Source organism: Panthera pardus, unplaced genomic scaffold (genome assembly GCF_024362965.1).
Source record: "Panthera pardus isolate Hobbes unplaced genomic scaffold, ASM2436296v1 HiC_scaffold_6, whole genome shotgun sequence".
NCBI lineage: Eukaryota > Metazoa > Chordata > Mammalia > Carnivora > Felidae > Panthera > Panthera pardus.
In genome coordinates this window covers 6706013-6733196 of record NW_026526991.1, presented here as the reverse complement: position 1 = coordinate 6733196, position 27184 = coordinate 6706013, and the positions used below count along the sequence as shown (strand labels likewise).

The 27184-nt window shown below is 51.4% G+C and overlaps 1 protein-coding gene and 1 long non-coding RNA gene across 5 annotated transcripts in view; both read right to left on the bottom strand.

Annotated features, from left to right (window-relative positions):
- The window catches only part of ATXN10 (ataxin 10), a 167409-nt gene that overhangs the window by 6691 nt on the left and 133534 nt on the right, over positions 1 to 27184 (bottom strand). For all 4 annotated transcript variants that reach the window (XM_053895388.1, XM_053895389.1, XM_053895386.1 and 1 more), the window contains one exon: positions 22380 to 22443. In XM_053895388.1, coding sequence (XP_053751363.1) covers positions 22380 to 22443 — 64 coding nt within the window. The remainder of the gene's footprint in view (positions 1 to 22379; positions 22444 to 27184) is intronic.
- On the bottom strand, positions 968 to 3396 carry LOC109265718 (uncharacterized). The gene is made up of 2 exons (XR_008419581.1): positions 3083 to 3396; positions 968 to 2685 (listed from the first exon to the last, which is right to left on the bottom strand). It is a non-coding gene; the product is annotated as an uncharacterized LOC109265718 (long non-coding RNA).

Sequence of the window (27184 nt, the reverse complement as noted above, 5' to 3'; positions counted from 1 at the left end):
TGTCCGATGAGAAAGGTTCCATCTAAGAAGGGCAACACCCGTTCAGTTCTCAGAATCAGACACCTGTGTACCCAAACGCAGGGCCCGGGAGGACAGGGGCTCCGTTCTGGTCACCGCTCCAGCTCTGTGGCTGGAAGGATGCTGAGAACAGTGGTCAGCAAATTAGGGCCTGTGTTTTTGTACGGATGCAAGTTGACAATAGTTTTTATATTTTTAAATCATTGGGGGAGAAAAATCAAAAGCTACTACTAACTGGTGACACATGGAAATTATTTGAAGCTCAAATTTCAGTACCCATAACCAATGAAGTTCTACTGGCACTTTATTCATGCCCATTCACTGACCTACTGACTATGGCTGCTTTCATGTTCCAACGGCTGAGCTGTGGAGGTGTGGTAGAGACCGTCTGGCTAGCAAAGCCAAAAATATTTACTAAATTTAAACCTTTACAGAAAAGGTTTGCCTACCTCTGGCCTAGAACACGGAAGGCACCAATAAATATTTGTTGAGTGAATAAATGAGCTTTTTAAAGTCCTGGCATTGAAAGACTTACATTAGTAGGGCGCCTGGGTGGCTCAGTCAGTTAAGCGGCTGACTTCGGCTCAGGTCATGATCTCACGGTTCGTGGGTTCGAGCCCCGTGTCGGGCTCTGTGCTGACAGCTCGGAGCCTGGAGCCCGCTTCGGATTCTGTGTCTCCCTCTCTCTCTGCCCCTCCCCCTCTCACACTCTTGGGGTGTGTGTCTCTCTCTCTCAAAAATAAACAAATGTAAAAAAAAAATAAAAACTCACAATATCTAAATCAAAACAATTTAGCTTATGTTAAAAGATTTTGATAATGTGTGTATACATACTATCTATGTAATATCTATGATATTTTACATGTTATGAACCTGTACGTGCACAGCATACATCTATATTTAACATCATAACATACACAATATGTATATAACAAATGTAGGTACTATATACATAGGATCTATATTTAATTTTTGCTTTTGGGATACATTTTGAAAAATTATTTTTAGACAACAAGCCCACTGATGGCATGGGATTTACGTACTGCCTAACAAAGTCAACTATTTAGCAGGGCACAGAGCATAAAAACCTTTTACAAAGTTGGTGTGAGAACAGGATGTTCGATATGAGGCGAACCTACTTGATCAGGTTTTCGGGTTTCACAAAAACCGTGTAATTACCTGCCACGTTATAAATTAAGGTTTTCGTAATACGAAGTTACGGTTCTGCTAAAGATCAGGATGCTTTCAAACGACTTCCGTATCTAAACTAGTATCTTCACAGAAGTGGTAAAACTGAAGAATTTTTCAGAGTGCAAAGAAGTAGCTCAGTTTAAAATGCTTCTGAAAACGCTTTCCCTTGCTAAAAGACAAAATACTTCTAAATATGCCGATTCTGTCAGGCAAAGGACGAGCAGGCATCGAAAGGGCGGCTTCTCTTCCCGCGGCAATGACTTCCTTCCGCCTTCCTGCTAGCCACACAAGTCAGAGAACCTGCCCGTGTCGGGGGGGTGCTCTGGGGGGCCCCGCTTCCCAGGTCCTCACCAACCTCAGCCCTGCTCTTCACGTACTGACTTTCTGAGGGGAAAAAAGTGGCGCCTCTCAAACTGCTGCCCCGGGATCCCTGGGCTCCCCCGAGGCCTCTGCCGGAGGACGAGGACCTTGTCCAAACCACAGAGGACGTCCGAGTGGAGGTGGTGAAGGAGGAAGAGCTCACGATTCAGGGGTTTCTGGAGGGTGAGGGGCACCCAGCCGCGGACAGACGAGGGCCAGCGGTCAGGACACACCTGGAAAACACGGCCACCGTTCCTTCCCTTCCCGGGGCAGCACATGCTTTTCCTGCATGGACTGACTCGACCTCCAAGGGCCAACATACTTCCCTTTCCTTCTGCCTTCCTCTACCATAATTACCTTCTGCTCTTAACTCTCATTAGGTCATCCGGCTAACCCCATGCTCTTCTCCGTCAGGAAACTAAAGCAGAAGTTTCTGCGGTGCGGATTCCATCCGGGGTCTCCCCGCCTGGCGCTGGAAGCCAGAGTGTGCCCGATAACCGCCACAAACCGCCCATCTGGCTCCCTCCTCCTTCTCCAAATCGTCGGCCTATCTGGTATCTGATTTCCCTCCGCACTTCTGCATTTTAATAGGAGGGAACATCTGTGGTTCAGGCGCTCCAGCGCCGTGCGGATCCGAGCCGTTCGAGGCTCTGCCGCGTGTTGTGTCCCGGAGGCACCGACAAATGAACGCGTGCGTCCTCGCTCATTTACCAATTACTGGCTAATTGTGAATCCTGAGCGTGGTAACGGGAAGACTGACCCGGCTGGTGGGGGCGGGGGGACAGCTGCCAGATTGGTGGATCACAGGCCACAGTCTGGAGAATATGAAAGAATACTTGTGTTTAGCACGAGCTCCAAGAAGGGGCAGGAAGGCGTCATCCCGGAACCACCCCCTCTGCAGGCAGGGGCCGTTTCCTGGCCTCTGAATCCCCAGGGGACTAGGACATCACAGGAAGAGCCACGAGGCCCAAGAACACAAACTGCCCAATTCTGACAGAGCTGTGTCAGACACTATTCCTGGGCTGAACCCCAATCAGCCCCTTCTAGGTGATTCTGGAACAAAGGGTGCCTTCTCTGTCCTTGGTAGGCACGATTTACTTTCCGCAAGTGGAGCTTCTACAGGGGGACCCGACACTGAGCACCTCGCGGGCCTCTGCTCCTCTCTCCCCACCTCAGGTGGCTCCGCGTCCCCAGCACCGTCACACGCGTGCGGACGCGGTCTGTCTCTTGCCCCCCACCCCCCCCACACCAGCCGGGTTAGGAGCGCTTGGTCCTTGACAAATCCCACACGTATAAAGCCCAAGCCTCCAAGAGGAGCAAAGTGACACCGGCCGAGTGACGGGAGGAGGAGGCCCCTGCCCTCTGTCACCACACCCGCTCCCCACACCAGAAGCTCCTGCGGCCGAGTGAGGGCTGCGTGGGTAGCTCACAGCCGCGGGGTTTTGGAGGTAAGGGGTCCGAGGGCACTGCGACCAATTTCGTACATGACACAGTCTGGAGTCACTTGACTCACCACTTGAAAGCGCAGTGTGGCACAGGGCGGTCAGAGTGTGGCGTCCACATCCCACGACAGGTCTCGGATCAGAAACGGCCACCACCACTTCTAACTGAAACCACACTAAAGGCTTCTGGGGCCGTGAAGTGGTTCCATGTGCATCTGGGGCCGCACTCCAGTGTCACCTCCGAGACGCCGGGCGAGCCCCTGCGTGTCCCGTCTCAGCGGCGCCTGGCACGTGGCGGGCACGCAGCACGCGCTCGGTAAGCGGCGCGGGAAGAACCCCCAGGGCCCATCACGCTGCGCGCCCCCCTCCCCGGGCCCCCCTCCCGCGCCCCCGTCCCGCGCCCCTTCTCAGGCTGCGGTCACGGGGTGAACCGGACCCCTCCCACAGAACGGGTGATCACCTGCGTGCCGGGACCGCCGGCTTCGTCCCCGCAGCTGCTGGCGCGCGGAAGGAGAGACGCTTTCAGCGTCCGCGGAACGAATGCCCCCTGCCCGTCTTCTACCTACTTCGAAGCTCTTCCGGGGCAGGTGGGCTGTGAGTGAGAGGTTACTGAACACACACGCGCGGGGGCCCAGCCCCACACGAAGTCAGCCCTCGCGTGCAGGGGAGCGTTCGTCGGGGAGATGCGCTCTGGACACGACAAACTCCTAAAGGCACCGTGCCGCCCTGGTGCTGCGATCCCCGCTCGGGGCCGCGGCCGGAGACCGCGTGGAGCCACCTGGGACGGCCCGGCCCCCGAGGACGGAGCAATCGTGAGCAGAAGCCCGTGGTCGCACAGCAGAGACCCCCCGGGGGCTCCAGGCCCCGTCTGCCAGGCAAGAGGACGTCCGTAAGGTACCGTGTGCCCTCTGGGATGAAGGAACCGTCGGGTGAGCAGCAGTGACCTTCTCCGCAGCGACTCCGCGGTAAGCAAGGCTTTGCGAGAGGAACCGATTCCAGCGCCTCTCACGGAACCAAGACCGTCAGCGCATCTGCACGAAACAGTAAGAGCAAGCGCAGTAAACGTGTCGGCAGCGGCTGTGACACGCCCAGGACACGTCGGGGCTGTTCCGGGACCCAGAGGAAGCATTCGGTCCTCAGGATGCACTCTGCAGCAGGTACGGCCACCCTCCTTTTACGGACGGCGACACAAGACGCCGGGGCTCACGCTGGTCCGAGGTCACACACCCTCGGGCGGCTGAGCCAGGGTGGGAGGCGGGCTCGGCACCCACCCTCGCGACCACCGCGCCGCCTACTTCCGAGCACTTGTCCGTGAGCGTGGCCGACGAGGAGGGAAGTGGGGGCGGCGGGGGGGGGGGGGGGGGAGGAGGCGGACAGAGCGGTTCTTCCTGTGGCTCAGTCTAACCGCAAGCCTCCTACCTCTGCCTCCAAGTCAGTTAAAGGGTTGGTGGGTCTGCTGACACTTGAAGTGAGGTCCCTTTCTCTTCAAAGCAATCCCGAAGGACAGAATAAGCTTGCAGAGATTAGAGTGACTACCTCTGCAAAGCACCCCTGGAACTAGCTAACGGACAGTTCGAGGAGCGCCAGCGGCTTGGTCGGTTGCGTGTCTGACTCTTGGTTTCGGCTCAGGTCGTGACCTCACAGTTCGTGAGATCGAGCCCCACGCTGGGCTCTGTGCTGACACGGTGGAGCCTGTGCGGGATTCTCTCTCTCTCTCTCTCTCTCTCTGCCCCTCCCCTGCACACATGCTCGCTCAGTCTCTCTCCCCAAATAAAGAAATAAACATCAAGAAAAAACAGTTCAAATGAAATTAGTATTTGGAGTAGAAAAAGTGAGTAGTCTCGTCTAAATCACAGAAGATGAGTGTCAGTCTAGCGCTAACGAAGTCCGAGGTTTACACAGCACAGCTAAGGGTCAGAAATACTTCTGAGAGAGCAAGGCTTCTGTTTCAATGACAAACAAACAGTGTGGGGGTTCTGGCAGATTTCAGACTAGACGAGACGCAGCAGGTGCCCCAGAGGGTGTGTTCACAAACCGCACGTGCCGGGGGCCTGAACACGTTACCACTGTCACTGGTCACCCGGGACGGTCCGCTCCACGGGTCACCGTGCTGGCTTGTCTCCCCCCCCCCCCCCCCCCCCCCAGCTCCCAGAAAGTCGGCAGTCAACAGGGGTGGGCCCGCAGACGCGTCCGTTTCCCGCCCACACTCCCCCGCCCCGAAGCGAGCCCATGAGCGGTGGTGTTTCTCATCCTGTGCTGTCGGCTTCCACTTCTCTCAGTAGCAGGGGAACTAAGGACAGAGCACAGACCCGGGAGCCCACTCATCCTGGTTACGGGAGGAGCTCGGCCGTGTCCGTTTTAAAGGAAGACCACTCGGCAGAAATTTATCACGTGCAACTGCCTTCCACGTTAACTGGAAATAAATACCACGGGCCCGCTGGGCTATTTATATGAAGGCCAAGCTGGTTGTGGTGGTGACGTTAAGTTCTAAGGTTCTTCCCTATGTCTCTCTTACAACTTCTAAAGTACCGGCCGCCTCACTCTGGCGAGAAAAATCTCATTCCGTTATAGAAATCTAATACTCTAACGTGTTTTTCCTCCTCTCTGCAAACAATCTGCTCCTTGAGCATCATACTGGAATTAGCACGGGATTTACATCCAAAGATGCGAACGGCTGATCACACACCCGGCTGTCTCAAGAAGTTAGCCATGATCTAGTTGCTCGTCAGCAAATGTGAAGACACCACGCTCCATGCTGGGAAAACAACAGTTCCCAGGATGGTCAGGTCCCCGCCCTTGTGGCATCTACATTCTAGAGACTGACTCACCGGACAAGGGCAGTGGGAGGCGGCCTCTCCGAGGAGGCACCACCACTCTCAGACCCACAGGCTACAAAGAAAGGGGTGTTGGGGCAGAGGGCTGCGGGCCGTGCACAAGCCCCAAGGCACGAAGAAAGGTCCGGGGTCACCTCTGTGTCGGGAGACTGGAAAGCAACAAGGCTTTCCACGGGAAGGCCTCCCTTGCAGGGAATCGGGATACGGTGAACAGTCTGTGTTTTACTCCAGTACAATTAGAACCTGGGGCAAGAACGAAGTAGAAAAATGAGGACCCTGTCTTGGGTAGCCGTGTGGAGCGTGGTTTCGAGAGGAAAGTGTGGGAACCGGGGCCCAGGAGGGGTCCGCCGAGGCCAGAGGAAGGTCCTGGAAAAGGACAGACCTGGGCTCAAGTTCCAACGCGGCCACTTCATACGATGTGCAACCTGGAGCCAGTTGACGCAACCGCAACAAGGTAGAGCTGGTCAGGTCACGTGTGAGGACGGCGGGAGGGGACACCTGCCGTGTGTCTTGCCTGGTCCCCGGCACACCTGAGAGACAGCGTGGGGCCCCGGGCAGGCTGTGGAGCCCCCGACCCCTCTGTCAGGCTGGGACTTCACTACCCTTTGCCTTGGCTGCTTCGTCCATTCGGGGGGGGACCATGCCCCAGTGTCAAACAATCACAGGACCCACATGAAGCTCTTGGGCCCTGGAGTCAGAAAGTGCGGGTTCTAAACACCAGGCCTGCTGCTCAGGAGTGCGGAGCCGTGGCCAGTCACGACCGTTTCTGCCTCAACTTCTTCTTCTGTAAAATGGGACAATGACAGTATCTGCTTCACGGTGGTCATGAGATTTCAGTAAAATCCTAATGTTTGGTGTAAAAGAGGCTAGTTCTGTTAGAAACATAGACGGTTACAGGGGCGCCCGGGTGGCTCGGTCGGTTGAGCGTCCAACTTCGGCTCAGGTCACGATCCCTCGGTCTGTGGGTTCGAGCCCCACGTCGGGCTCTGTGCTGACAGCTCGGAGCCTGGAGCCTGCTTCGGATTCTGTGTCTCCCTCTCTCTCTGCCCCTACCCCCTCATGCTCTGTCTCTGAAAAATGAATAAACCTTAAAAAAATATATTAAAAAAAAAAAAGCAGCAGCAGCAAAGCGGGAGGAGGAGGCCAGGGACCCTCACATCATTTTCTTGCTGAAAACCTGTTAGGATTTCCTGGTGTTTCCTACCCACACTCCGAAGTGCTTTCAGAGAGAAAGACAGAAGTCGTTTCGATTCTGACATAACCCGGTTTCTCTCAAAAACTGGGAAAATGTGTTGAGTTGCTATAGGTTGTTCCGGTCCCGAACCGGGAAGTACAGATTGTTACCTGCACGGGGCCATCATTCTGTGAGCTTCCGTAAGAACGTAAAGTTAGGCCGCTACCCGAACATGAAGACGAGAATCTCTTGTAAAAAATAAGGCCGGTCGCAGTCGCGTGAAAAATCCCAAGTGCAGGCTTGGGACCCGGCTGTCCAACTGTCCTCTTCGGCCCGGCTTCCGTCCACCCGTGAGGCTCTTTCACAGCACAGGGCCGCTTCCAGTTGCACTCAGTTAACCCTAAAGAGAAGACTTGTCCGTCCCTCAAACGGCCTTTCCCGGCGGCTCGCAGGAACCAGCTGCCATTGCCGGGACGGCCGGGGCGGCCGGGGCTCAACCCGCGAAGCCTGCTTCACCTCTACCTGGGAGGGAGGTTTGGACCAGAGGACAGAAGAGCGTGGAAAAGGGGACATCTGGAAGCGAGCTTTCTTTTTCTGTTTTCTGGATTTGCGCGAGCATCCAAGGTGAAGAAGGGGTGGCCACGAGGATAAGAAAGCCTGAGGATCCGGAGGCCTTCCTTCCCGACTGCGGCCCCCACGCCTCACTCCCGTGAGGCAGGCCCGGCGTTTCCCCCAAGTTCCTCGGGGCCCACGTGGTTTGTCGGGAGAGACACCAGCAGGCTCGGGTCGCGTGCTGGTGGCTGGCGCGGCCCTCCTCCGTCCCACCCGCGGGTCCTCCTGTCGCGAAAGTGGCCTCCGCGCAGAGGCTCAGCCCACAGCTTCCTTCACGTGGTCAACAGGGACTCACCGAGGGGCCGCCGCCGGCCCTCCTTCCTCCAGAGACTCACTCACTCACCCGGTAGGGTTTGTTTGTTTGTTTAAATCTGTTGGTTCTAGAAAGTGGTACAGAGAGTACAACACTTCCTGCCAGGAATGACGATCCCAAAACACGAAAGCCAGGGAGTCACCATCTCACGGTGCTGAACCGGCCGTGGGGCGTCCACGCTCTGCCCAGACCCTTCTCTGTCACTGCTGAATCTGACCGAGGTCATTTTGGGCAAAAATCCTGACTTTAGGGTTCCCTGGAACAGGTTCCCTCGATGCCAAACTTCTCTCAAGTGTCTTACAAAATACGCAGTCTGTGTAGCAATGGCATTTAAGTACAGCAACTGTAAAAAGTCCTTTAGTAACATCCTCAACACATCCCAAACTGCTCTTTTTACTAAAGGGAATGCAAAAAAAGAAAAACTGGCAAATACTTAACTTGGTAACAAAATACAAACATCCAGTTAAATGCTACGACTACTTACTAAGCACAGACCATGCGCCAGGACTGTGTACGTTTCACGTGGGTGGTCAGTGGGGTCCAAACTCGCCAGCTCTTTCGAAGGCAGACCTCACCCTCAGGGCCCGCTGTGCCCACCAAGTGCCCCAGGGCTCACGCGCGATCTGCCAGCGATGTCGCTCGGTAATGCCATTTGGGGACGCAAGGGAGGTGCGTTACCGAGCACGAAGGGGATGTGCTGGTGGGACGCCTGCCTGGCTCAGGGGGCAGACCACACAGCTCTAATCTCGGGTGATGGGTTCGAGCCCCACATCGGGCAGAGAGATTACTTGAAAATAAATAAACAGAAGGATCTCCCGGTGACCGGTCGACTTTGCTGAATATGCTTTCAAAGGGAATGCAGACTGCTCTGTGCAGAGACAGGCTTCTGAAACCCCCCAGGGGCTGTGTTTGGACACTGTCACGCATGTGAAGTTTAGGCTGTTTCAGACTTTTCTTTTCTCTCTCTCTTCCTTCCTCCCTCCCTCCCTCTCCCTTTCTTTTTAGAGAGAGAACACGTGTGTGAGTGGAGGAGAGGGAGGAAGAGGGAGAGAGAGGGAGAATCATAAGCAGGCTTCACGCTCAGCATGGAGCACGACGCGGGGCTCAATGTCAGGACCCTGGGAACGTGACCTGAGCCCAAGTCAAGAGCTGAACGCTTAACTGACTGAGCCACCCAGGCGGCCCTGAGACATTTCTTTATGGTCAAATCCATACGGGAGATAGCAATTTTCTGAAACACAAAGTCAAGAATCAGCAAAGCTCTCTTTATGCTCTTCTCCGTACTGTAGAGACGCTGGGGGACAGGTGCAGAATGACCACCACGTAGACAGAACGTTACAGGAAGCGATTCTGAAAAGTGAGTATCTGGTCCGTGCAGACAATGCGACGCTCGGCGCGAAAAAAGAAACGAGAAGTCATGGAGCAGACTGGAATGCGGAGCACCAATGACAGAAGCCAGTCTGCGAAGGCCACCTACTGTGTGATCCCGGCATCTGCAGGGCACTCCAAACAAGGTATTAACCACGGAGATCAGAAAAAGATCTGCGTTTGCAGGCAGAGGACAGAGGATTCCCCGGGCCTCCACGTATTACAACGGGGGATGCACGTCCTTACGCACTTGTCCAAACTCAGCGCACATGACACCAAGAGCGAATCCTCCTGGGAAGTGCGGACCATGGGTGACAAGGACATGTCAGTGGGTGTTCACCACGTGCGGCAAACGTCCCACCCCGGTGGGGATGGAAATGCACAGGAAATCTCTGTACTGTCTTCTCCATCTTGCTCGTCAGCCTACCACTGCTCCAAGAAAAGCCCAGGAGAAAAGAGAGTAACGTTAGGAATGAATCTTTCATGTAGTTTCAGAATTCAAAATACTTTCTCAGGCTGGCAAACTCACCACGACCATGGAAGACCAGTCGGGAGAAACTATTTCGGCCAGGATGTCTAATACATATCCCCAGAGACGTTCTTTCCCTAAAGTTCTACTCATCAGTATGAGTATATATCGGTATATAATAGCACCTGTTATATTAATCAGCCACAAGTGTGCCGCAGGATCCTTCAGATTAAGAATAGGTGGCAACAGATCTTTGCATGACGTTTTGTTTCAGGTTTCAAACGCATTTTACGTGGTGTTACTTCAAACGTTAATAGGAACTATCAGGAAGTAAAATGGCGAAAATGCTGTGTCATCGCAAAGCCAGGTGGCTGAAGTGACAGGCCATCCAAGGAAGCGGCTTCCACGGCCACTCGCACACTACCTGCGGTGTGACGGCAGCCCTGCCCTGGTCCCTGTGCAGGCTGAGTGCGTGCCAAGGGGGAGGTGGCAGACCACACGGTCCACCCCGGGCTTCTCACCACGGGAAAGGGCAGACTCCCATCTCCTAGCTTAGGTGAGAATAAACCCCAAGCATTCTTGCTTTTTTTTTTTTTTTTAATCTTTATTTATTTTTGAGAGACACAGAGAGAGAGAGAGAGAGAGAGAGAGAGAGAGAGCGAGCTCAAGAGGGGAAGGGCCAGAGGGAGAGGGAGACACAGGATCCGAGGCAGGCTCCAGGCTCCGAGCTGTCGGCACAGAGCCGGACGCGGGGCTCGAACTCACGGACAGCGAGATCGCGACCTGAGCTGAAGTCAGAGGCTTAACGACGGAGTCCCCCAGGCGACCCCAGGCAATCTTGCTCTTTGTGAGTCAACAAGGTACAGCCAACCCTGGTGCATCCTGACCTCTGAGATGGGAACGGCTGAGCAACCAGGCTCGGCGAGACACAGCCTGAGGACAGGCGTGGGCGGCGCGTGCCCCCCGGCGGTTCTCACCTCTGTCACCTCTGGGCGCCCTCGGGGAGAACCACTTTCTGTGCCTCAGCCTGCGGGATGCAGAATCTGCGCGCTGACGATGCTCGTCATTTGTAGCCTCTGTTTCAGAGACGCGGGAAAACCGCGCAGCAGGGGCCACCCGAAGGAGCGCAACTCCAAGTGTGTGCGTCTCACTTAAAAATGGTCTACTTGCCACGACACCTGAACCAGGAAGCGGTCCACTTTTGTGAAAGCCTCATTCATTACAGGACGCGGACTCCTCCGGCCATCGGCTTCAGGCCCTGGGGACCTGGTTGCTAGGATACCATAAAAGCCACACAAACAGGGCTTCTTTCCCCTTTCACTGTGAATGGTGCCATTTAGATGCATCCGTGTGTGTGTGTGTGTGTGTGTGTGTGTGTGTGTGTGTCGGGGGGCTGGTGGCAGCGTGTCACACTCTTAGCAGCCTGGGAGCGGCACCCGCACATTGTCCGGTCCTCGGCCCGTGCTTGGCTCACGTCACACGGGGCCCCGGGGAGGCCTCCCCTGACCTGCAAAGCTGTGTGTGTACAGACTTGTTTGCTCTGGTCGGGGAGAAATGTTGGGTCTGTACATCTTCAAACGCACTAGGTGAGAGGCAAGACAAGCAGCGAGGGGCTTTACAAAACCAAATTAAATCACTGGCCAGCTAAACCGAAAGTTTATCTTTTTCAACTAAAACAGCATTAAAGGAACAGAACAAATAATCACCGTTTATCAGCTATTTCATGCTGGGGACTCAGAAACACAGAAGTAAATAAAAAATAAATGGCTCTTTCCCTCCAGAAAGAGGAGGGACAGCTTTCCCTCAGAACGACTTCCTAGCCGTTCGCTGCACTGAACGTCCGGGTGGGCAGTGTAGGGTACTGACAGCAGAAAGGCACCGTTCTGTGAACACGGCGCCAGCACTCCTTTGGTGTGGAAGCGCACGGACCCCACCAACTCTAGCCCCTTGTGCCCTCCCGAAGTATTTCAGACACTTCTCTGAACGGCCCCCCTCTGGCTGCTGCGTGGCAGGTCCAGTCACAAGCCTGGACTCCCCGGTAAGTACAGAGCTGGGGCGCCTGGGTGGCTCAGTCGGTTGAGCGTCGGACTCTTGACTTCGGCTCAGGTCACGACGCCAGGGTCGTGAGACTGAGCCTCACCTCGGGCTCCGCGCGGAGCACGGAGCCTGCTTAAGAGTCCCTCTCTGCCCCTCCCCCTCTAAAATGAAAATAAAATAATAAATAAGAAGGACAGAATGGAATATATTTCCATCATTTCCCAGGATGTGGCACTTACAGTCCAGAGTCTCCAAAATGCACATAAGAACGGTAAGGACTCCACGCAGTCCTGCTGGAGACAGGCTTGGGCAGCACGGTTCGTGCGTGTGCGTGCGTGTGCGCACAGATATGCAGGTACGGACATACGGTTTAGAAGCCTTCCCTCAAGTAATAGCCGTTCAAGACACCACATAAAACTCTGTGCTTTGGAACACACTCTGGTAACGCTCCCTTGGATCCATGGGGTCCAGTGTGGAGCGTGTCCCGAGGTGTAAACGCACGGGGACACAGATCCCACCCGGGGTAAGCTGTCCTCGAGGGAAGGGGTTACATATGCGGGTCCGTCCGTGCGGTGTGGTCACGGGGACGCGGAGCGCAACTGACCCATAAAGACGCGCTGGCGCGCTCTGCTTGGTCCCGGGGGTCACGGAAGGATCCCAGAGAGGAAGACACCCAGGTCTAGAGTTCCAGAGGAGGAGGGAGGGGAAACGGGAAGGGGGGGTCCATCTCCAGGCTCAGGGGTGCATCTTGATCATGCACGGTTGCAACAGAGCGCTGAGCGGGTACCACGTGCTACACGTTCGGCAAGATCGGTCCAAGATTTCGTACCCAACACAGCGGATTACCCACGTGTCCCGGAGAAAGTACGCCTGAAAGGAACGCCGTGACGGAGCGAAGCGAGCACGCCCGGGCAAGTCTAGACCCCTGAATTCGGACGAAGCACGGGCCTTACAGTCAGACACACCTGGGCCTGCACCCTGGCCCTGCCCCTCCCGCGCTGGGCGAATCTGGAGCGGCCGGCGTCAAGGAACCAGCTGCCTGGGCTTTAGCGTTCTCGGCGGGAAATGGAAATAAACGTTCCCAATGAAGCGGGTGGTGTTAGCCCCAGTGAAGGGGCCGGAACAGGACGTGGCACGCGGGAAGAACCCAAAAGGTGACTTAAAAAACTTGTGCGTGGCGCAACAGAACACACACATCCGAGGGCACGTCTTGAGGGGTTTCCTCACGTGGATGTGTCCCCGTGACTCCACCTACACCGAGACTAAGGACGCGCCCGCACCCCATCCCGGAGGGCCCCCGCGTGCCCCTTCCCTAGTAATACCCACCTTCCCACCTGCACACATGGTAGGAACAGGCCACCGTTCATTTATCCCTTCTACCACGGATGAGTCCCGGGATGCTCCCACCTTGGGGTTATTATCAATGGCTCTGCTGTGAAGGCTCTTGCACGCCTGGAAGACACACGCGTGCACTCCCCTCGGGGGAAGGTGCCGGGAAGGGCACCACTGGCTCGCAGGCCGGGTGTGTGCGTTGTGTTAGGAGACGCGGCCAGAACGTTTGCAAAGGGGTTACTCCAATCTACGTCTTCCCCAGCAAGGCTCGGAGGTTCAGGTTGCTGCTCCACACCCTTGCCATCACTTCATACTGTCGGCCCTCGCCATTAGCCATTCCGGTGGGTTTCTCACTGTGGGTTAATTGTGCATTTCCCTGACTGATGACACCGAGCTCTTTCCCCAGGTGTGCTGGCCATTTGGATTTCTTCTTTTCTGAAATGCCACGAGTCTCCTGTTCGTTTTGTTTTTAAATATATACATTTTAAAGTTTATTTTGAGAGAGAGAGAGAGAGAGCGAGAGAGCGAGAGCGAGAGAGCACAACTGGGGGATGGGCAGAGAGAGAGACAGAGAATCCCACGCAGGCTCCACACTGTCAGCACAGAGCCCGATGCAGGGCTTGAACCCATAAACCATGAGATCGTCCATCACGATCCTGTGAGGATAGGAGTAGGGCCTGTTTTATAAGCAAAGAAGCTTAAGGCCAAAGAAAGTAAATGCAGTGCTTACAAACTAGGAGGGGTGGGGTGCGGGTGTTGGACCCAGCGGCTGCCACTCTTGCCCCGGGCCACACCTCCTCGACACGGGTCAGGTCACAGGGGAAAACACAGTTTGTTTAATATTTCTGTAAACTACTTGCTACATTTCTGTACGCAAGGAAACTTACAAATGAGGTGTTTCAGTGTTAGAGAGAGAGAAAGAGAGAGAAAGAGAGAGAAAGAGAAAGGAAGGGAAAAAAGAGAAAAGAACAGAAAAAAACTCCTGTTTGGATTCTCTATGCCTGTCCCCTCCCCCTCCAATAAAAACAAAACAAAACAGCCCACATCAAGGACAGCTGATGAAAACACAGATCAAAAAAGAATAAAAGGAAAACATTTCAAATAAAGCTCAGTGGTTTCTATTTGGAAGCAACAACAACAAAAAATCCCACTTGCCACAATAAACTGACAAACAAGGAACTGACCCTGTGGTGGTGGGGCTGGAATTTTCCGATGGCCTCAGCTACCGTGTCATTACTGTGGGTGACCCACAAGCGAGCGGGCGAGTGAACAGCTGGGGCCTGGCTGGGCTCGTGCCCCTGGAGCAGCTGTGGAGGGCAGGTCTTCCCAGTGAAGCGCCCCTTTGACATGCTGCCCTCTCCCTGAGACTGGAAATCCCCGCTGGTTTCTAGAATCTATCTCCAAGAAATGGAGCCTCGGGCCTCGTTCCTAGCCTGGGGGCAGGGGCAGCGGCCCTCGGCGGCTCTGATAGGAGAGCCAGCCTGAAGTTCCTAATCCCCAAGGGTGGCCAAGAAAGTGGCAGTCTCACAGGGTCCCCCGCACTGATCTCCTTTGGGGACCGAGGACTGCTCCCCACGGCGTCACGAGGCCTCAGCCCCCATCCCACAGAGCATGGTTAAGTACATGTGCACGGCAGCTGACCCTGAGTGATCAGAGAATGGAGAGATTGTTATCAGCACGATTCCTCGTCTAAACATACCCAAAATATCTACTGATTTTTAACACAAAATACTGAAATTAAAGTTCTGTAAAAACTTGGCTGGTGTTAATTAGAAGAGGGGGTTAAACGAAACAAATCTGAAACACCGTCACTGCCGAGCAGACTTAATTCACGAAGAATCACAGAACCCACAGGAGCAATTTTTCGTGTGCTGCCAACCGCCCCTGTTCCCACCAAATACACACACACACGCCTCTCGCCAGGCTGCTATTTGTTCAGTGTTGTACCCACACGTCTGTGTGTCTAAGAAGTGTTTACTGGACATTTACTAGGTGCCAGACAGTGGCAGATTGTACCGGGGTGAACAGAAAAAAACGGTCCCTGTCCTCACAGCACTTGGCCCAGAGGGCAACTGAGACGTAAACGCACAAGTATTTGGTGGCACACTGCGATGAGCAGACACGGCAGGTTACAGGAGGGGTGACCGGACCCGGCCGGGCTCCAGCGACCTCTGGCTGAGGAAGAGACCGCGGGAGCCGAGCACCCAGCACGCGGAAGGCTGGCCCCGGGGAGAGCAGTTCAGGTGAGAGGTCGGTGCAGGTGACTACCTGTGGTAACCATGAGGCGCACGTGAGCCACAGTAAGAAAGCGTGTGGGGGGAGTGCCGCGGCGGGGAGAACAGCTCTGGACAAAAGTGCAAGAGGAGGCAGCGGCGAGATCAGACGGGGCCCCTCAGGCTGTGCTGGGGACTCCGGGTTGTTCCGAGCACGGTGGGCAGTCTTGGGGGTTCTGTCAACGGAGCGTGTTTGGGACAGACGGTGTGGGGGCAGGGAGAGTCCAGAGGCAGAGAGGAAGGATCCTATGTTGTTTTGCGAGGTCTCACGGAATGGCTGGGGAGTCCGTGTTTCCCGGACACCCCGAGGGAAGGAGGGGAACAGGAGTCAGGAAGCCACCGCTGACCCAGGCCGGGGTGAGGAGAGCGTGAACGGGACGGTGCCACTGGAAAAGGAGGAAGTGGACGGTCTTGGGACGTGCTCCAGAGAGAGAATCGGGAAGACGCGGTGACACGTTAGTGGCAGGAGACCGAAAAAGAATCAGCATGGCAAGGGGCTCCCGGATCTCTGGCCTGAAACCATTCCCCCAATTACGGAGGAAGGGGGGGCGGTTACGGAGCTATTAACAGCTCAACTGTGGACGTGCTGGGTTTGGAATACCGGGAAGACATACCAGCAGATGAGAGAGCTCTGTCTACAGACTGAGTCTGGGAGCCACGGGTGAACAGGTATTTGAAACCCTGAGAATACCCAGAATGCAACTCTGTCTCCCCATCTCCACGGTGACCGGACGGACTGGCCCAAGCCACCATCCCCTCTTGCCTGGAAGACCGGTCGCCACAGCCTCCCTACAGGATTCGCTGTCATTCCGTGGGCCCGGAGAGTGTCTGGCATGTGAAGAACGTTCACTAAACACGGAATGAATAAAGGAAGAAACGGGTGGGACTCCTTAGGGAGAAGAGGCAGGGTGAGGCGAGCACCCCCGGGTTCTGGAATGTCCAGCAGGGCTCCAGCAGGGCTCCAACGGGCAAACGCTGCATGGAAGAGGAAGCAACAAAGGAGCCAGAGAAGAAGGATCCAGAAAGACCTGAGGAAAACCTACAGAAGGTACTATCGTGAGGGCCAAGAAAGAGGCAGTATGTTACAGGCGAGGGATTAATTCTGCCGAACTGAGTTTTAAAATGGTAGGAACAACAGAGCACCACTGGTTCTGGCACACGGTAATGGCTGGCGACAGTAAGCAAATGATGAGGCTTAGGAGCCCACTCACCGATCTACACCCCTTTTGGAGAGCCACTGGATTTCTTAAAATAAAGACACAAACTCTCAAGCACAAAAAGAATGGTAGATGCTAAAAAGCAGACAGAAAAGAAGTAACAGGGCACTGGCTTACGGCTGGGTAAGGGGGTCTAGCACCTACCTCAGCAAACCCAAGAAAGCTGGTCCTGAACGGCAGGGAAACACTACGCCCTGCAGAATCCCTCACAGCTCAGATGCTGGTGACCACATGGATCTCTTCAGAAGGTAAAGGTGAAAATTAAAATAGAAGGCCTGTTTGCACACTTAACATGTACGTGTACCCCTAGACCCCCTTTCTCTATCTCAACACAAGACTGGAAGATTCATCAGCTCAACACCAAGGATAAGACAGAGACGCTCTGGCACGGAGGGCACCAGATAGGGTGGAGGGCGCAGACACCACGCGGGAGATGGTGGGATTAGGTGACCGTACATACGCATTAAAATTAAAATGTAGAGATCCTGCGGCTTTCCCAATAAAATGGTGGCATCAGGCATACATTTTCAAACAAACTCAACTAGTTCCCCACCAATGGCCCCACTTTAAAGGAAATTCTAAAAAGACCTCAGGCAGAAGGAAGACGATCCCAGCTGGACAAACAAGAGATACAAGGAGTGAAGGGCAGGCAAAGTAGTAAATATGTGGATAGATCTAAGTGAACACTGACATTAGGGGTTTGAAAACAGAATTAAAGTGTATAACAACAACAGCAGCATGTAAGTTGGGGGTGCCAAAATGGTCCTGTATAATCCGGGAAGGGGGTTAGGGGTGCCTGTTGTAATTTTCCCAGGAAACTATTAACGGAATAGAAAAAAAGAACAGAGAGCATTTAAATGAGAAAACGATAAAAACTGAATTATACAAAATAATCCAAAAGAAAGCAAGAAAGAGAGAAAAAGAAAATAAAATAGGAAGGACAGAGAGGCTTCAATACAAATAGGTCAGCATTTACATTATATTAAATATAAATGGGCTAAATGCAGCAGCTGAAAGACAGAGACTGTCAAACTAGATTAAGGGGAAAAAAAACCCAACTACATGGTGTTCACAAGAAGCACCTCTGATACAGACAAGTTGAAAATAAAAGAGTTGAAAATGTTATACCATGTAAATAGCAACCAAAAGCAAGTTAGAGGAGCTATATTAATATCAAGTAACAAATAATTTTAGAGTTTTAAAGGGGTTCAATTTATACTGACAACAGGAACATTTCTCAAGGCCTGTCATACACCTTTATCTAATAACACTGCCTCAAAACATACAAAGGAAAAATTTATGTAACTAAGTGAAGAAATAAGACAAATCTATAATCACAGAAGGGTATTTTAAGACTCTATGTAACTGATAAACGAAAGGAGACAAATATATCAGTAAAAATATAAAATTTTCACAAACTTCACCTAATACACATGGATAAAATGCTGCTTCCCACTACTGGAGAATAAATGTTCTTTGCAAGCACACATAGAACAGCTGCAAAAAAGTACCATATACTGGGTCATAAAGGCAGTCTCAATAAATTTCACAGGACAGAAAAGTATGTGCTCGTTGATCACAACACATTTATGCTAGAAATCAAGCTCCAAAAGAGAACTAGAAATTTTCAATTTGTTTGGAAATTAAGAAATGCATTTCTAAATAATCCAGGGGTCAAAAAAGAAACCATGACAGAACTTAGGAAACACTTTAAATGTATGGTAACAAAAATAACATACACCCAAATCCATGCAATGGAGCTATAAAAATACATAGAAAAGGATAAAAGCTTAAAATTAAGAATCCTAAATAAATGGACAGATATGCCATACTCATGGACTGGAAGATCCATCCAGTATCGTTTAGATGTCAATTCTCACCAAATGGACTTTAGTCAATGCAACTTCAATGAAGAACTCAATGTGCGGATTTAAATTTTTGTTGGTTAAATTGGTTTTTTGTTTTTTTTTTTGGTTGATTTCATGTGTGTATGTACATGTAGGTGTACATAAACATGTAACCACATGTGTACAATTTGACAAGCTGGTTCTTGTATGTAAACTTTTATGTAAAATACAAGTGACCAAAAATAGCCATAACACTTTTTTTTTTTTTTTTTTTAAATTTTTTTCAACGTTTTTTATTTATTTTTGGGACAGAGAGAGACAGAGCATGAACGGGGAGGGGCAAAGAGAGAGGGAGGCACAGAATCGGAAACAGGCTCCAGGCTCCGAGCCATCAGCCCAGAGCCTGACGCGGGGCTCGAACTCACGGAGTGCGAGATCGTGACCTGGCTGAAGTCGGACGCTTAACCGACTACGCCACCCAGGCGCCCCCATAACACTTTTTAAAAAGAAGAGACCAGTTGAAGATTTGACTCAACTAATATCAAGACATGTTAGAAAGCGACACTTAAAGAGTAAGGATGACAAAGAGATCAATGGAAAAGAAAACAGAGTCCAAATACAGACCCACACATATTTATATACTTGTGATAAAGAGGGCACTACAGCTAACAACGCATGTTCTTTTCAGGAACTTGGGCTCGGACAATTGTGTGTCCATATGGAAAAATATAGAAATAGACCCCTAACTCACACTATACACAAAAATCAACTCTAAGGGAATTACAGACCTAAACAGAGAAGGTAAAACTATCAAGTGTTCAGAAGATAACACAGATTATCATCCTGACCTCAGGGTTGGAAAATATTTCTTTAACAAGATACACACCAAAGAACTAACCATAAAGGGAAAGTGATAAATTTGATTAACTGTTAATACCTCCTGTTAATTAAAATAAACTATAAAGAGAATGACAAGATAAGTCACACAATGGGAGCAAGAAAACATTAGTAACCATGTAGTTGACTAAAAACTTCTGTTTAGAACATAAAAAGATCTATTACAAATAAATTATAAAGGAAAAACCCAATGAAAAAATAGTCAAAAGGTTTGCTCAAGCATGTTTTATGTCCACTGACACACATGCACGCGCGCGTGCGCGCACACACACACACGAAATCCAAATGGCAAACATGTTAGAGGATGCTCAGCCTTGTTAGTCATGCAGGCAACAGTAAACGAGATCTGTAGTCTTAACTACAGTGACATGAGAAGAGCGAGGAGTGAAGGTGGTTTATAAGAAAATAAATCTTCATGTCGTAATAGATTCATCAGAACCCAATATACACATCAAGAAGCAGCAACAGAGCAGGTTACTTAGGTGTACAAAGCAGCTAGTAAAACAAAGGGCGAAGAGTGAGTTTAAAGTGTGGCCAGTGGAGTAAGAGGCCTCACTCAGTACCTTTTGGCACAAAAAAAAAAAAAAAAAAAAAAAAAAAAGATGTATTGTTTTGATGAACAGAAAGTAGGAGAAAGGAAAACACCTAAAATGGGTGGGGAAGGGTAAATGGGAGGTAAGGAGGCGAAGTCAGGGAAATTAGAGAATTCTCTGGAACACCTACTTCTGAGTCAGAGCCGAGGAGCAGCACAGAAGGGCACTGGTGTGGTTTTATTCCATAATCCGTATCGTGTCCTTTTTGCGCTGGCTACCAGGAACGCCAGGTTCAAGTGTATGGCTCCCGCCTAAAACGTGATCCCCTAGGCTCTAATGCCTCTTCGTTTCTGACCATTCAACCATCAATTTCCCTTCTGCTCTGGTATCTTAGTATGTAGTATCTCCTATCTTATGCATATTTTATAGGCCTTTGCAATCTGGCCGGCTTTGGTAAATAAAACTCCAAAGAAGGAATGAATATGCGTCATACTAAACTACGTGGGATTTTAACTTATCTTGACAATTTAAAGAATATTCTGGGATCTTGCACTTCTTCATTAATTATCATTGTAAAGACACCAGTTATCTATACAGATTATCCACATACATTTTTTTCAATTTCGAAAGCTGAATAATTTCTCCGCCACATGAACAGGTTATTGCGGTTTCCCTACATGAGTTCCGTCCCCGCCCTGTGACTCCTAAGGAGGAAGCACAGCAAAATGGCTAGGGACCGGGCACACACCAAGCCTGCACTCTGGGTCTGGCCCGCAGGACGAGGCTCTGAGACTCCCTTGCCGTGTTTCCTCATCCACAACACGGGGGTGGCGACGACGACAGCGTGTGCTCCGTGGCGCTGCCGGGATTAAATAAGGTAACGGGCGTAAGCGCACAGCGAGGAGTCAGTGAGTGTTTCTGGAAGGAAGGAGTGAGTGAACGGAGGAGCCGCCCAGGAGGCTGCCAGGGAGACCCTGTAAGCGTGGAACCACAGGCGGGCCGTCTGCAGAGCCACGACGCGCTGTGCGCAAGGGCCGGGCCGTCCCCTGCTCTCGGTCAGAGCCGAGACCAGTGATAGAACGTCTTCTTCACCAGGAGGTCGGTTTAGGGAGCAGAACGCTGTGGGTGAATGTCTCGTTTCGGGATACATCCTCTTTGTCCTCAGGAAACGCACCACCTGTCCCTGCACCTGAGTGACCTTTCACTGCCTTCCTGTGACCCCCAGCTCTCTTTCCTCCCTTCTTTTTTGGGGCTAAAAGACTTCCAGACTGTGGGGGGCAGAGCCTGTAGTGGCTGATTATAATGCGATGCAGCGAACCAACTTTGTTTTGCCTCAAGGACGAGTCTTCCGAGGCTTCTGTCTTTTCCTGACTCAGCTTATAAACCGTTGTGCTCTTTAAAATCGGAGATTTTCTTCTGTTGCTAATCAGACAAATGACAGTGTCGTCAGCACCGGGATGAGCAGTCCTCCCTCCACCTACTTTCAATACACGATTTTTATCAACTCCTTTTGTCTTCTTGACAGAAGCCACAGTGAGGGGTGCTGTTCGCACGCCCCCCCGACCCCCATCCCCTGAGCCCCAGGCCGGGCTCCTCACTGTCCCTCAGAGGGTTACGCTCTCAACGTCCTTCCTCGCCAGCCCCGCCCCCAGCAGGCGCCCAGGGCACAAGGGCACGCAGCGGCCAGGGCGAGGGACTGGACGGAGTCCGGCTCTCGCCAGGGAAGTCTCGAACTTACACGGAAATACCGCTCAAACCTCACCGGGCTCAACCTGGTTTCCGGATGCGGTTTCCTCACGGTATCAGAGCAGCTTCCTAGCGTCACTCCTTGGTGAAGTGGATGAAGTAATGGGGTTCCCCGAAGAACCCTGCAAGCAGGGTGGTCAACCAAGGGCAAGAACCGGGCCCCCCCCCCCCCGCGCCCCCACTTGGGTAACAGAGGGTCACAGGCCAGAACACGTCAAAGACAGGTAGGTGGTGCCACGAAAGTGTTTCTCCCTATTCCTGGGGCCGCAGGGCGCCCCTCGAGCTTCTCTGGCACGAAACCGTTACTAAAATGGTTCCTCTCAAAGGACTTGATACTTAGAATCTCTAGAGCAAAAGTTAAAAAAAAGCACGATTCTTCACATTTACTCCGAGGAACACACACTTTGGAAAGGTGACGTCGGCGGCAGGAGGCACACAGGGACCCTGGGTGGGCGGTCTTCCCCCCCAGAGTTTAAAGCATTCGTGAGTACAGGACTGCTTTAGAAGGTCCCACTCACCTTGAACACCAGCTCACTGCACTGCACAGACGGCAGGAGGGCTGGTCCGGCGTCCCGACTCTGAGAAAGTGGCTTAGTTCTTAGGAATAAGCACCCAAGAAAGCCAGCCGGCCACAGGGCCAGGGAACACAGGGAAAGGGAGTCACACGGAGGGCCCTGACTGTGAACGGATGCTCACGGGTTCACGTGCAAGGATACAGGGGTTGCTGTCATCGATGCTGCAGCTGTCCAGGATCAAGGGGATGCCATCCAGCTCATTCACCTGCGGAGAAAAGAAAAGGCACATTTATACACCGAAAAAGGCCTGGGTCAGGGTGAGAGATCATAGACGGTCTGTCTCTCCTGCTGGTCTCCTCACTCACTGCGGTAACGTAACAGCATACTGCTGTATTTGAAGCCTGCCACCCCAGCCACAGCGGACGACGAAACTCGACCTCCAACATCGAGGCAGGCAGACACAGCAGGTGTAGACGTTAGTGACCTGCCTGCCCTAATGGAGTCAGACGATGAGACGTTAGTTAACAGAAGACCCTCCTCCTGTCTCTGCTACAGCCCAGCCTCCTGCACCCGCCACCACCCCGACCTCCGACCACCCAGCCCAACACCTATCCCACCACCTCTGGCCTTGTGGGGCGGGGCGCTCGCGGTCTCCCTGATCCTGGTGAAAGCTGAACTACGCTGTATGTACATTGTGTCCTCTTTACACAGACTGTGGAGTTATCACATCACGCCTGCTTTTACGACACAGTGTTACTTCAGGTTTTATGTGTTATTTGGTAGGATTTGGTAGGGTATTTTGGGGGACAGAGAACGCTCAAAACATTTTCCATTTAATTAAGGGCAATCGTTTCTTTGCTTTCTGCCGTTTCGGCTGACGGGGCTTCATGGGAACAAGCAACTTCTGGAGAGCAGGGGAAACCGGTATCTCAAACACGTACACCGACCCAGAAATCTTTAAAAGCAGACATGAACAGAAAGGGATACACTATTTTTCTTTTCACCCTTCCTTAAAAATGCGGGGGCAACTGGACAGCCATATAAAAAAGGATAAAATGGATCTCTCCCCAGCAATGTTCGCCAGGGTAAACTCCGAACGAATCTGAGTTTATCACAGTTTAACAGTACTAGTAAGTGGACAGTTTTTCTACACGAAGAGTAGGAAAAGCTTTCCAAACTATGACTTAAAATCCAGAAGCAACTGGGAAAAGAGGTTTTTAAAATTTGCCTGCAGTTTTTTAAAAAGCAAATTAAGGGGCAGCGCCTGGGTGGCTCGGCCAGTTGAACGTCCGATTCTTAATTTCGGCTCACATCATGGTCTCATGGTTCGTGGGTTCAAGTCCTGTATTGGGCTCTACACTGTGAGGAGCCTGCTTGGGATTCTCTCTCTCTGCTCCTCCCCTGCTCACGCTCTCCCTCTCGCTCTCAAATAAGTAAACATTAAAAAAAAAAAAAAGGCAAATAAAAGCTAGGAAAGTTATTTGTAAAACATTACAGGCAAAAGGTTAATCTTTTAATATACAAAGAACTCGTAAAAACTGAGAAAAGATCAGCAATCCAATAGAAAAAGAATGGATCAAGTGCATGAACAGAAACGGCACAGAAACAAAGAAACGCAGCTGGACCACAGAGACATCAGAAGACGTTCAACCTTGCAAACTGTTACCACGCGGAGACACCACCTCTCGCCCGTCAGAGCGGCAAGCGAGCGAGTCTGACGACGCACGCAGGCGACGGGGAAGCCGGCGTCCTCGCACACTGCTGGAGCGAGCGCCAGATGGCACAACGCCCGTGGACGGGCTGCACCGGGTGAAGCACCTACTCACCGATGCAGCCCTCCCAGTCCTAGGGCAGCACCTCCGACTGCACTGCCCCACGGAGGCTTTGCCTGCACAAGGTTACTCACTGCGGCACAGTTTTAGGAGACACAATTCACACACGGTAACGCGCACCTTTTAAAGGACAGAGTTCAGTGGATTTCTTTTTTTTCAAATTTTAGACAGAGAGAGAAGGGGAGAGTGGCGTAGGGAGAGAGAGAGACTCTCAAGCACGAGCGTGGAGCCCGACACGGTGTCTGATGCCACGACCCTGGGATCAGGACCTGAGCCGAAATCAAGAGTTGGACGCTCGACCGACGGAGCCACCCAGTGGATTTTAGTTTTATTCACAAAGTTGTACAACCATCACCTCTATCCAATTTTAGAACATTTTTATTATCCCAGGGAAGAAACTCCATACCCATCAGTCACTCCTCATGTCTCCTCCGTCCAGCCCTTAGCAATCTCTGATCTACTTTCTGTCAACGGATTTGCCTCTTCTGGACACAGCGTACAAATGGAATCTTTCAGTGCGTGGCCTTTTCTTTCAGTTAGCACGATGCTTTCAAGGTTCATCCAGCACCGCGTTCCTTTTTGTGGTTAAATAATATTCCACTGTCTGGAGAGACCATGTTTTATTTATCTGTTCATCTGTAGATGGGCGTCTGAGTCATTACGGTTTTGGTTACTGTGACCGCGCTGTGAGCATCTGTGTACATGTTTTCGAGGGGACATTTATGTTCAGTTCTCCTGGCTGCGTACCCCGAGAGAGGAACTGCTTGGTCCTGGTAACATCTGGAGGAACTGCTGGGGTGCTTTTCAGAGTGCTGTGCCGTCTTCTAGTCCACCAGCAACGTATGAGGGTTCCAACTGCTCTCCGTTCTTACTGGTGCGTGTCGGTGTCTGTCTTTTATTTTAACCATCCTGTGGGTGCGAAGTGACGTGTCACTGCGGTTTTGATTCGCATTTCTCTGACAATTAGGGATGTTGCAGGCAGTGCAACTTATGAAAACAAAGATCCTGGAAGCAACTCAGGTGTTCTCCGATACGGGCCGGCTGAACGAACGACAGCACAGACGCAAAACACGTCCGTGTAGCTGTGAAAATGAGTGAAGAAGGCCCAATTCACTACCTGGAGGGATCACCAGGATACAGCGGTCAGTGAAAAAAGCAAGCCGCAGACAGGCTTATACGTGAACCTTCCGTGTAATAAAGGAGGAGAAATATACAAACTTTCTTAGAGTTCCCAAAAGACACAAGAAAGGGTTAAATAAAGAACTAATAATGGCTGTCCACAGGGCATGAGGAGAGAGGGAGACAGCAGCAGCAGGAAAGGGAGGCAGATGTCTGTGAATGCACCTGGTCATACAAGTATGACTTTGGAATCCTGTATGTATTTTATATAATTCTCTACAATTAAATTTATAACGGATGTTAACTACACTTACTGTGTTGATAACTTCACAACACACAAATACTGAGTCATGTCATGTTCTATGAGCACAGTACGTTACGTCAATTACATCTGAGCAGAAAAGTTAAATTTACAAAGTTATAAAAATAGAAAACAGAAACACATTAATCCAATGGCATGTAAAACAAAGAAAAATTACACAAAATTAAAACAGTATTTGATTTTACACCCCTAGTGAGACGTATCCGAAGCTCAGAGAGAACTGCACAGAAATCTTAGAATGGCATTCAGCTGTCTCTGCTTCCTATTGGTATCGTTATTCTGAACCGTTATGCACTTATTTTTTTAATGTGTATTTATTTTTGAGAGAGAGAGAGAGAGAGAGAGAGAATGAACGGATGGGGGAGGGGCAGAGAGGGAGACACAGAATCTGAAGCAGCCTCCAGGCTCCGAGCCATCAGCACAGAGCCCAACATAGGGCTTGAACTCACAAACTGTGAAATCATGACCTGAGCGGAAGTCGGACGCTTAACCAACAGCCACCCACGTGCCTCTATATTTAGTTTAAAGCAAATGGGTCATTCATGTTATTAAGGAACTAAGATTTTCAGCATAAAAAAGGATTAAATCCAGAAAATAATTTTACACTTAAATTAGAAATATTAGCAAGATTTCGTGATATATTTTTCAATTTCCAAAAAGTATTTATTTCCTAGCTGTTCACTGAAAAGGCCTAGACGTGAAGAGAAGCACCCCTCCCAGGATCGGATGAACCACAGATCCTCCCTGACTTACGACGGGGTTATGTCGCGATGAAGCCATGGCTACCACCCCCTGCCTACCGAGCGCCACTGCTTAGCCCCGCTGACCCGAATCATGTTCGAGCACTTGCAAGAGCCTACGGATGGACAAAATCATCTACCGCAACGCCTATTTGGTGATGAAGTGTTAAGTATCTCTCACGTAATTTGCTGCACAGGAAGGGAGAAACTGAAAGGCTGAGGAGCACACAACGGGTGTCAGCGTAACCGGTGCTGCTGACCCTCGTGATCGCGAGGCTGACCGGGAGCCGTGGCCGCCGCCTGGCGTCGCGAGAGAGGAGCGTACCGTGCATCGCTAGCCCAAGAAAAGATCCACACTCAAAACTCCAAGCACAGTTTCTACTGAACGCGCTCTCACTTCCACACCATCATAAGGTTGACGATCCGTAAGCTGAGCCACCGTTAAGTTGGGGACCGTCTGGAAATACACGTCCCGGTGAAAGATGGCAGCTCTCCACCTGCCTGTGATGCACAGACCCGCTGAAGAACACTGTGACCAGCTGTCCTTGGTTTCCCCAAGGCAGACGGGAAGAAAACAAATCTAATTTCTGCAATTTTTTCTAGGTGCCGGAAACAGGGTGAGAAATGTCCTACTATTTAATAGGCATCTGGCACACACTAGGCAATGACAAATACATCCATGATTTCCGCCTTCCGGCAGAATGCCAGGGTAAGCCGTACTGGCTCCATTTTCCTGACAAAGGAAGTGGGGCTCACGGGTTAAATATCGTCCCCAGGGTCACTTCACTAAAGAGTGCTAGTCAAAGTCTAGAGACCACCGTCAGTCAGTGAAAACAGGCAGTGAGAGGGAAAAGTCAGAAAGGGTGCTAACAGTTCAACGGGGTTATGCTGTGTCTCCTGAATCTTGTAAGAAAATCTAGGTTTGAAGCATCTGTGTCTTTTTAAGTTTTTGACTTTTTTTTCTAGTAATTCACTTGTATTACATTTTATAAA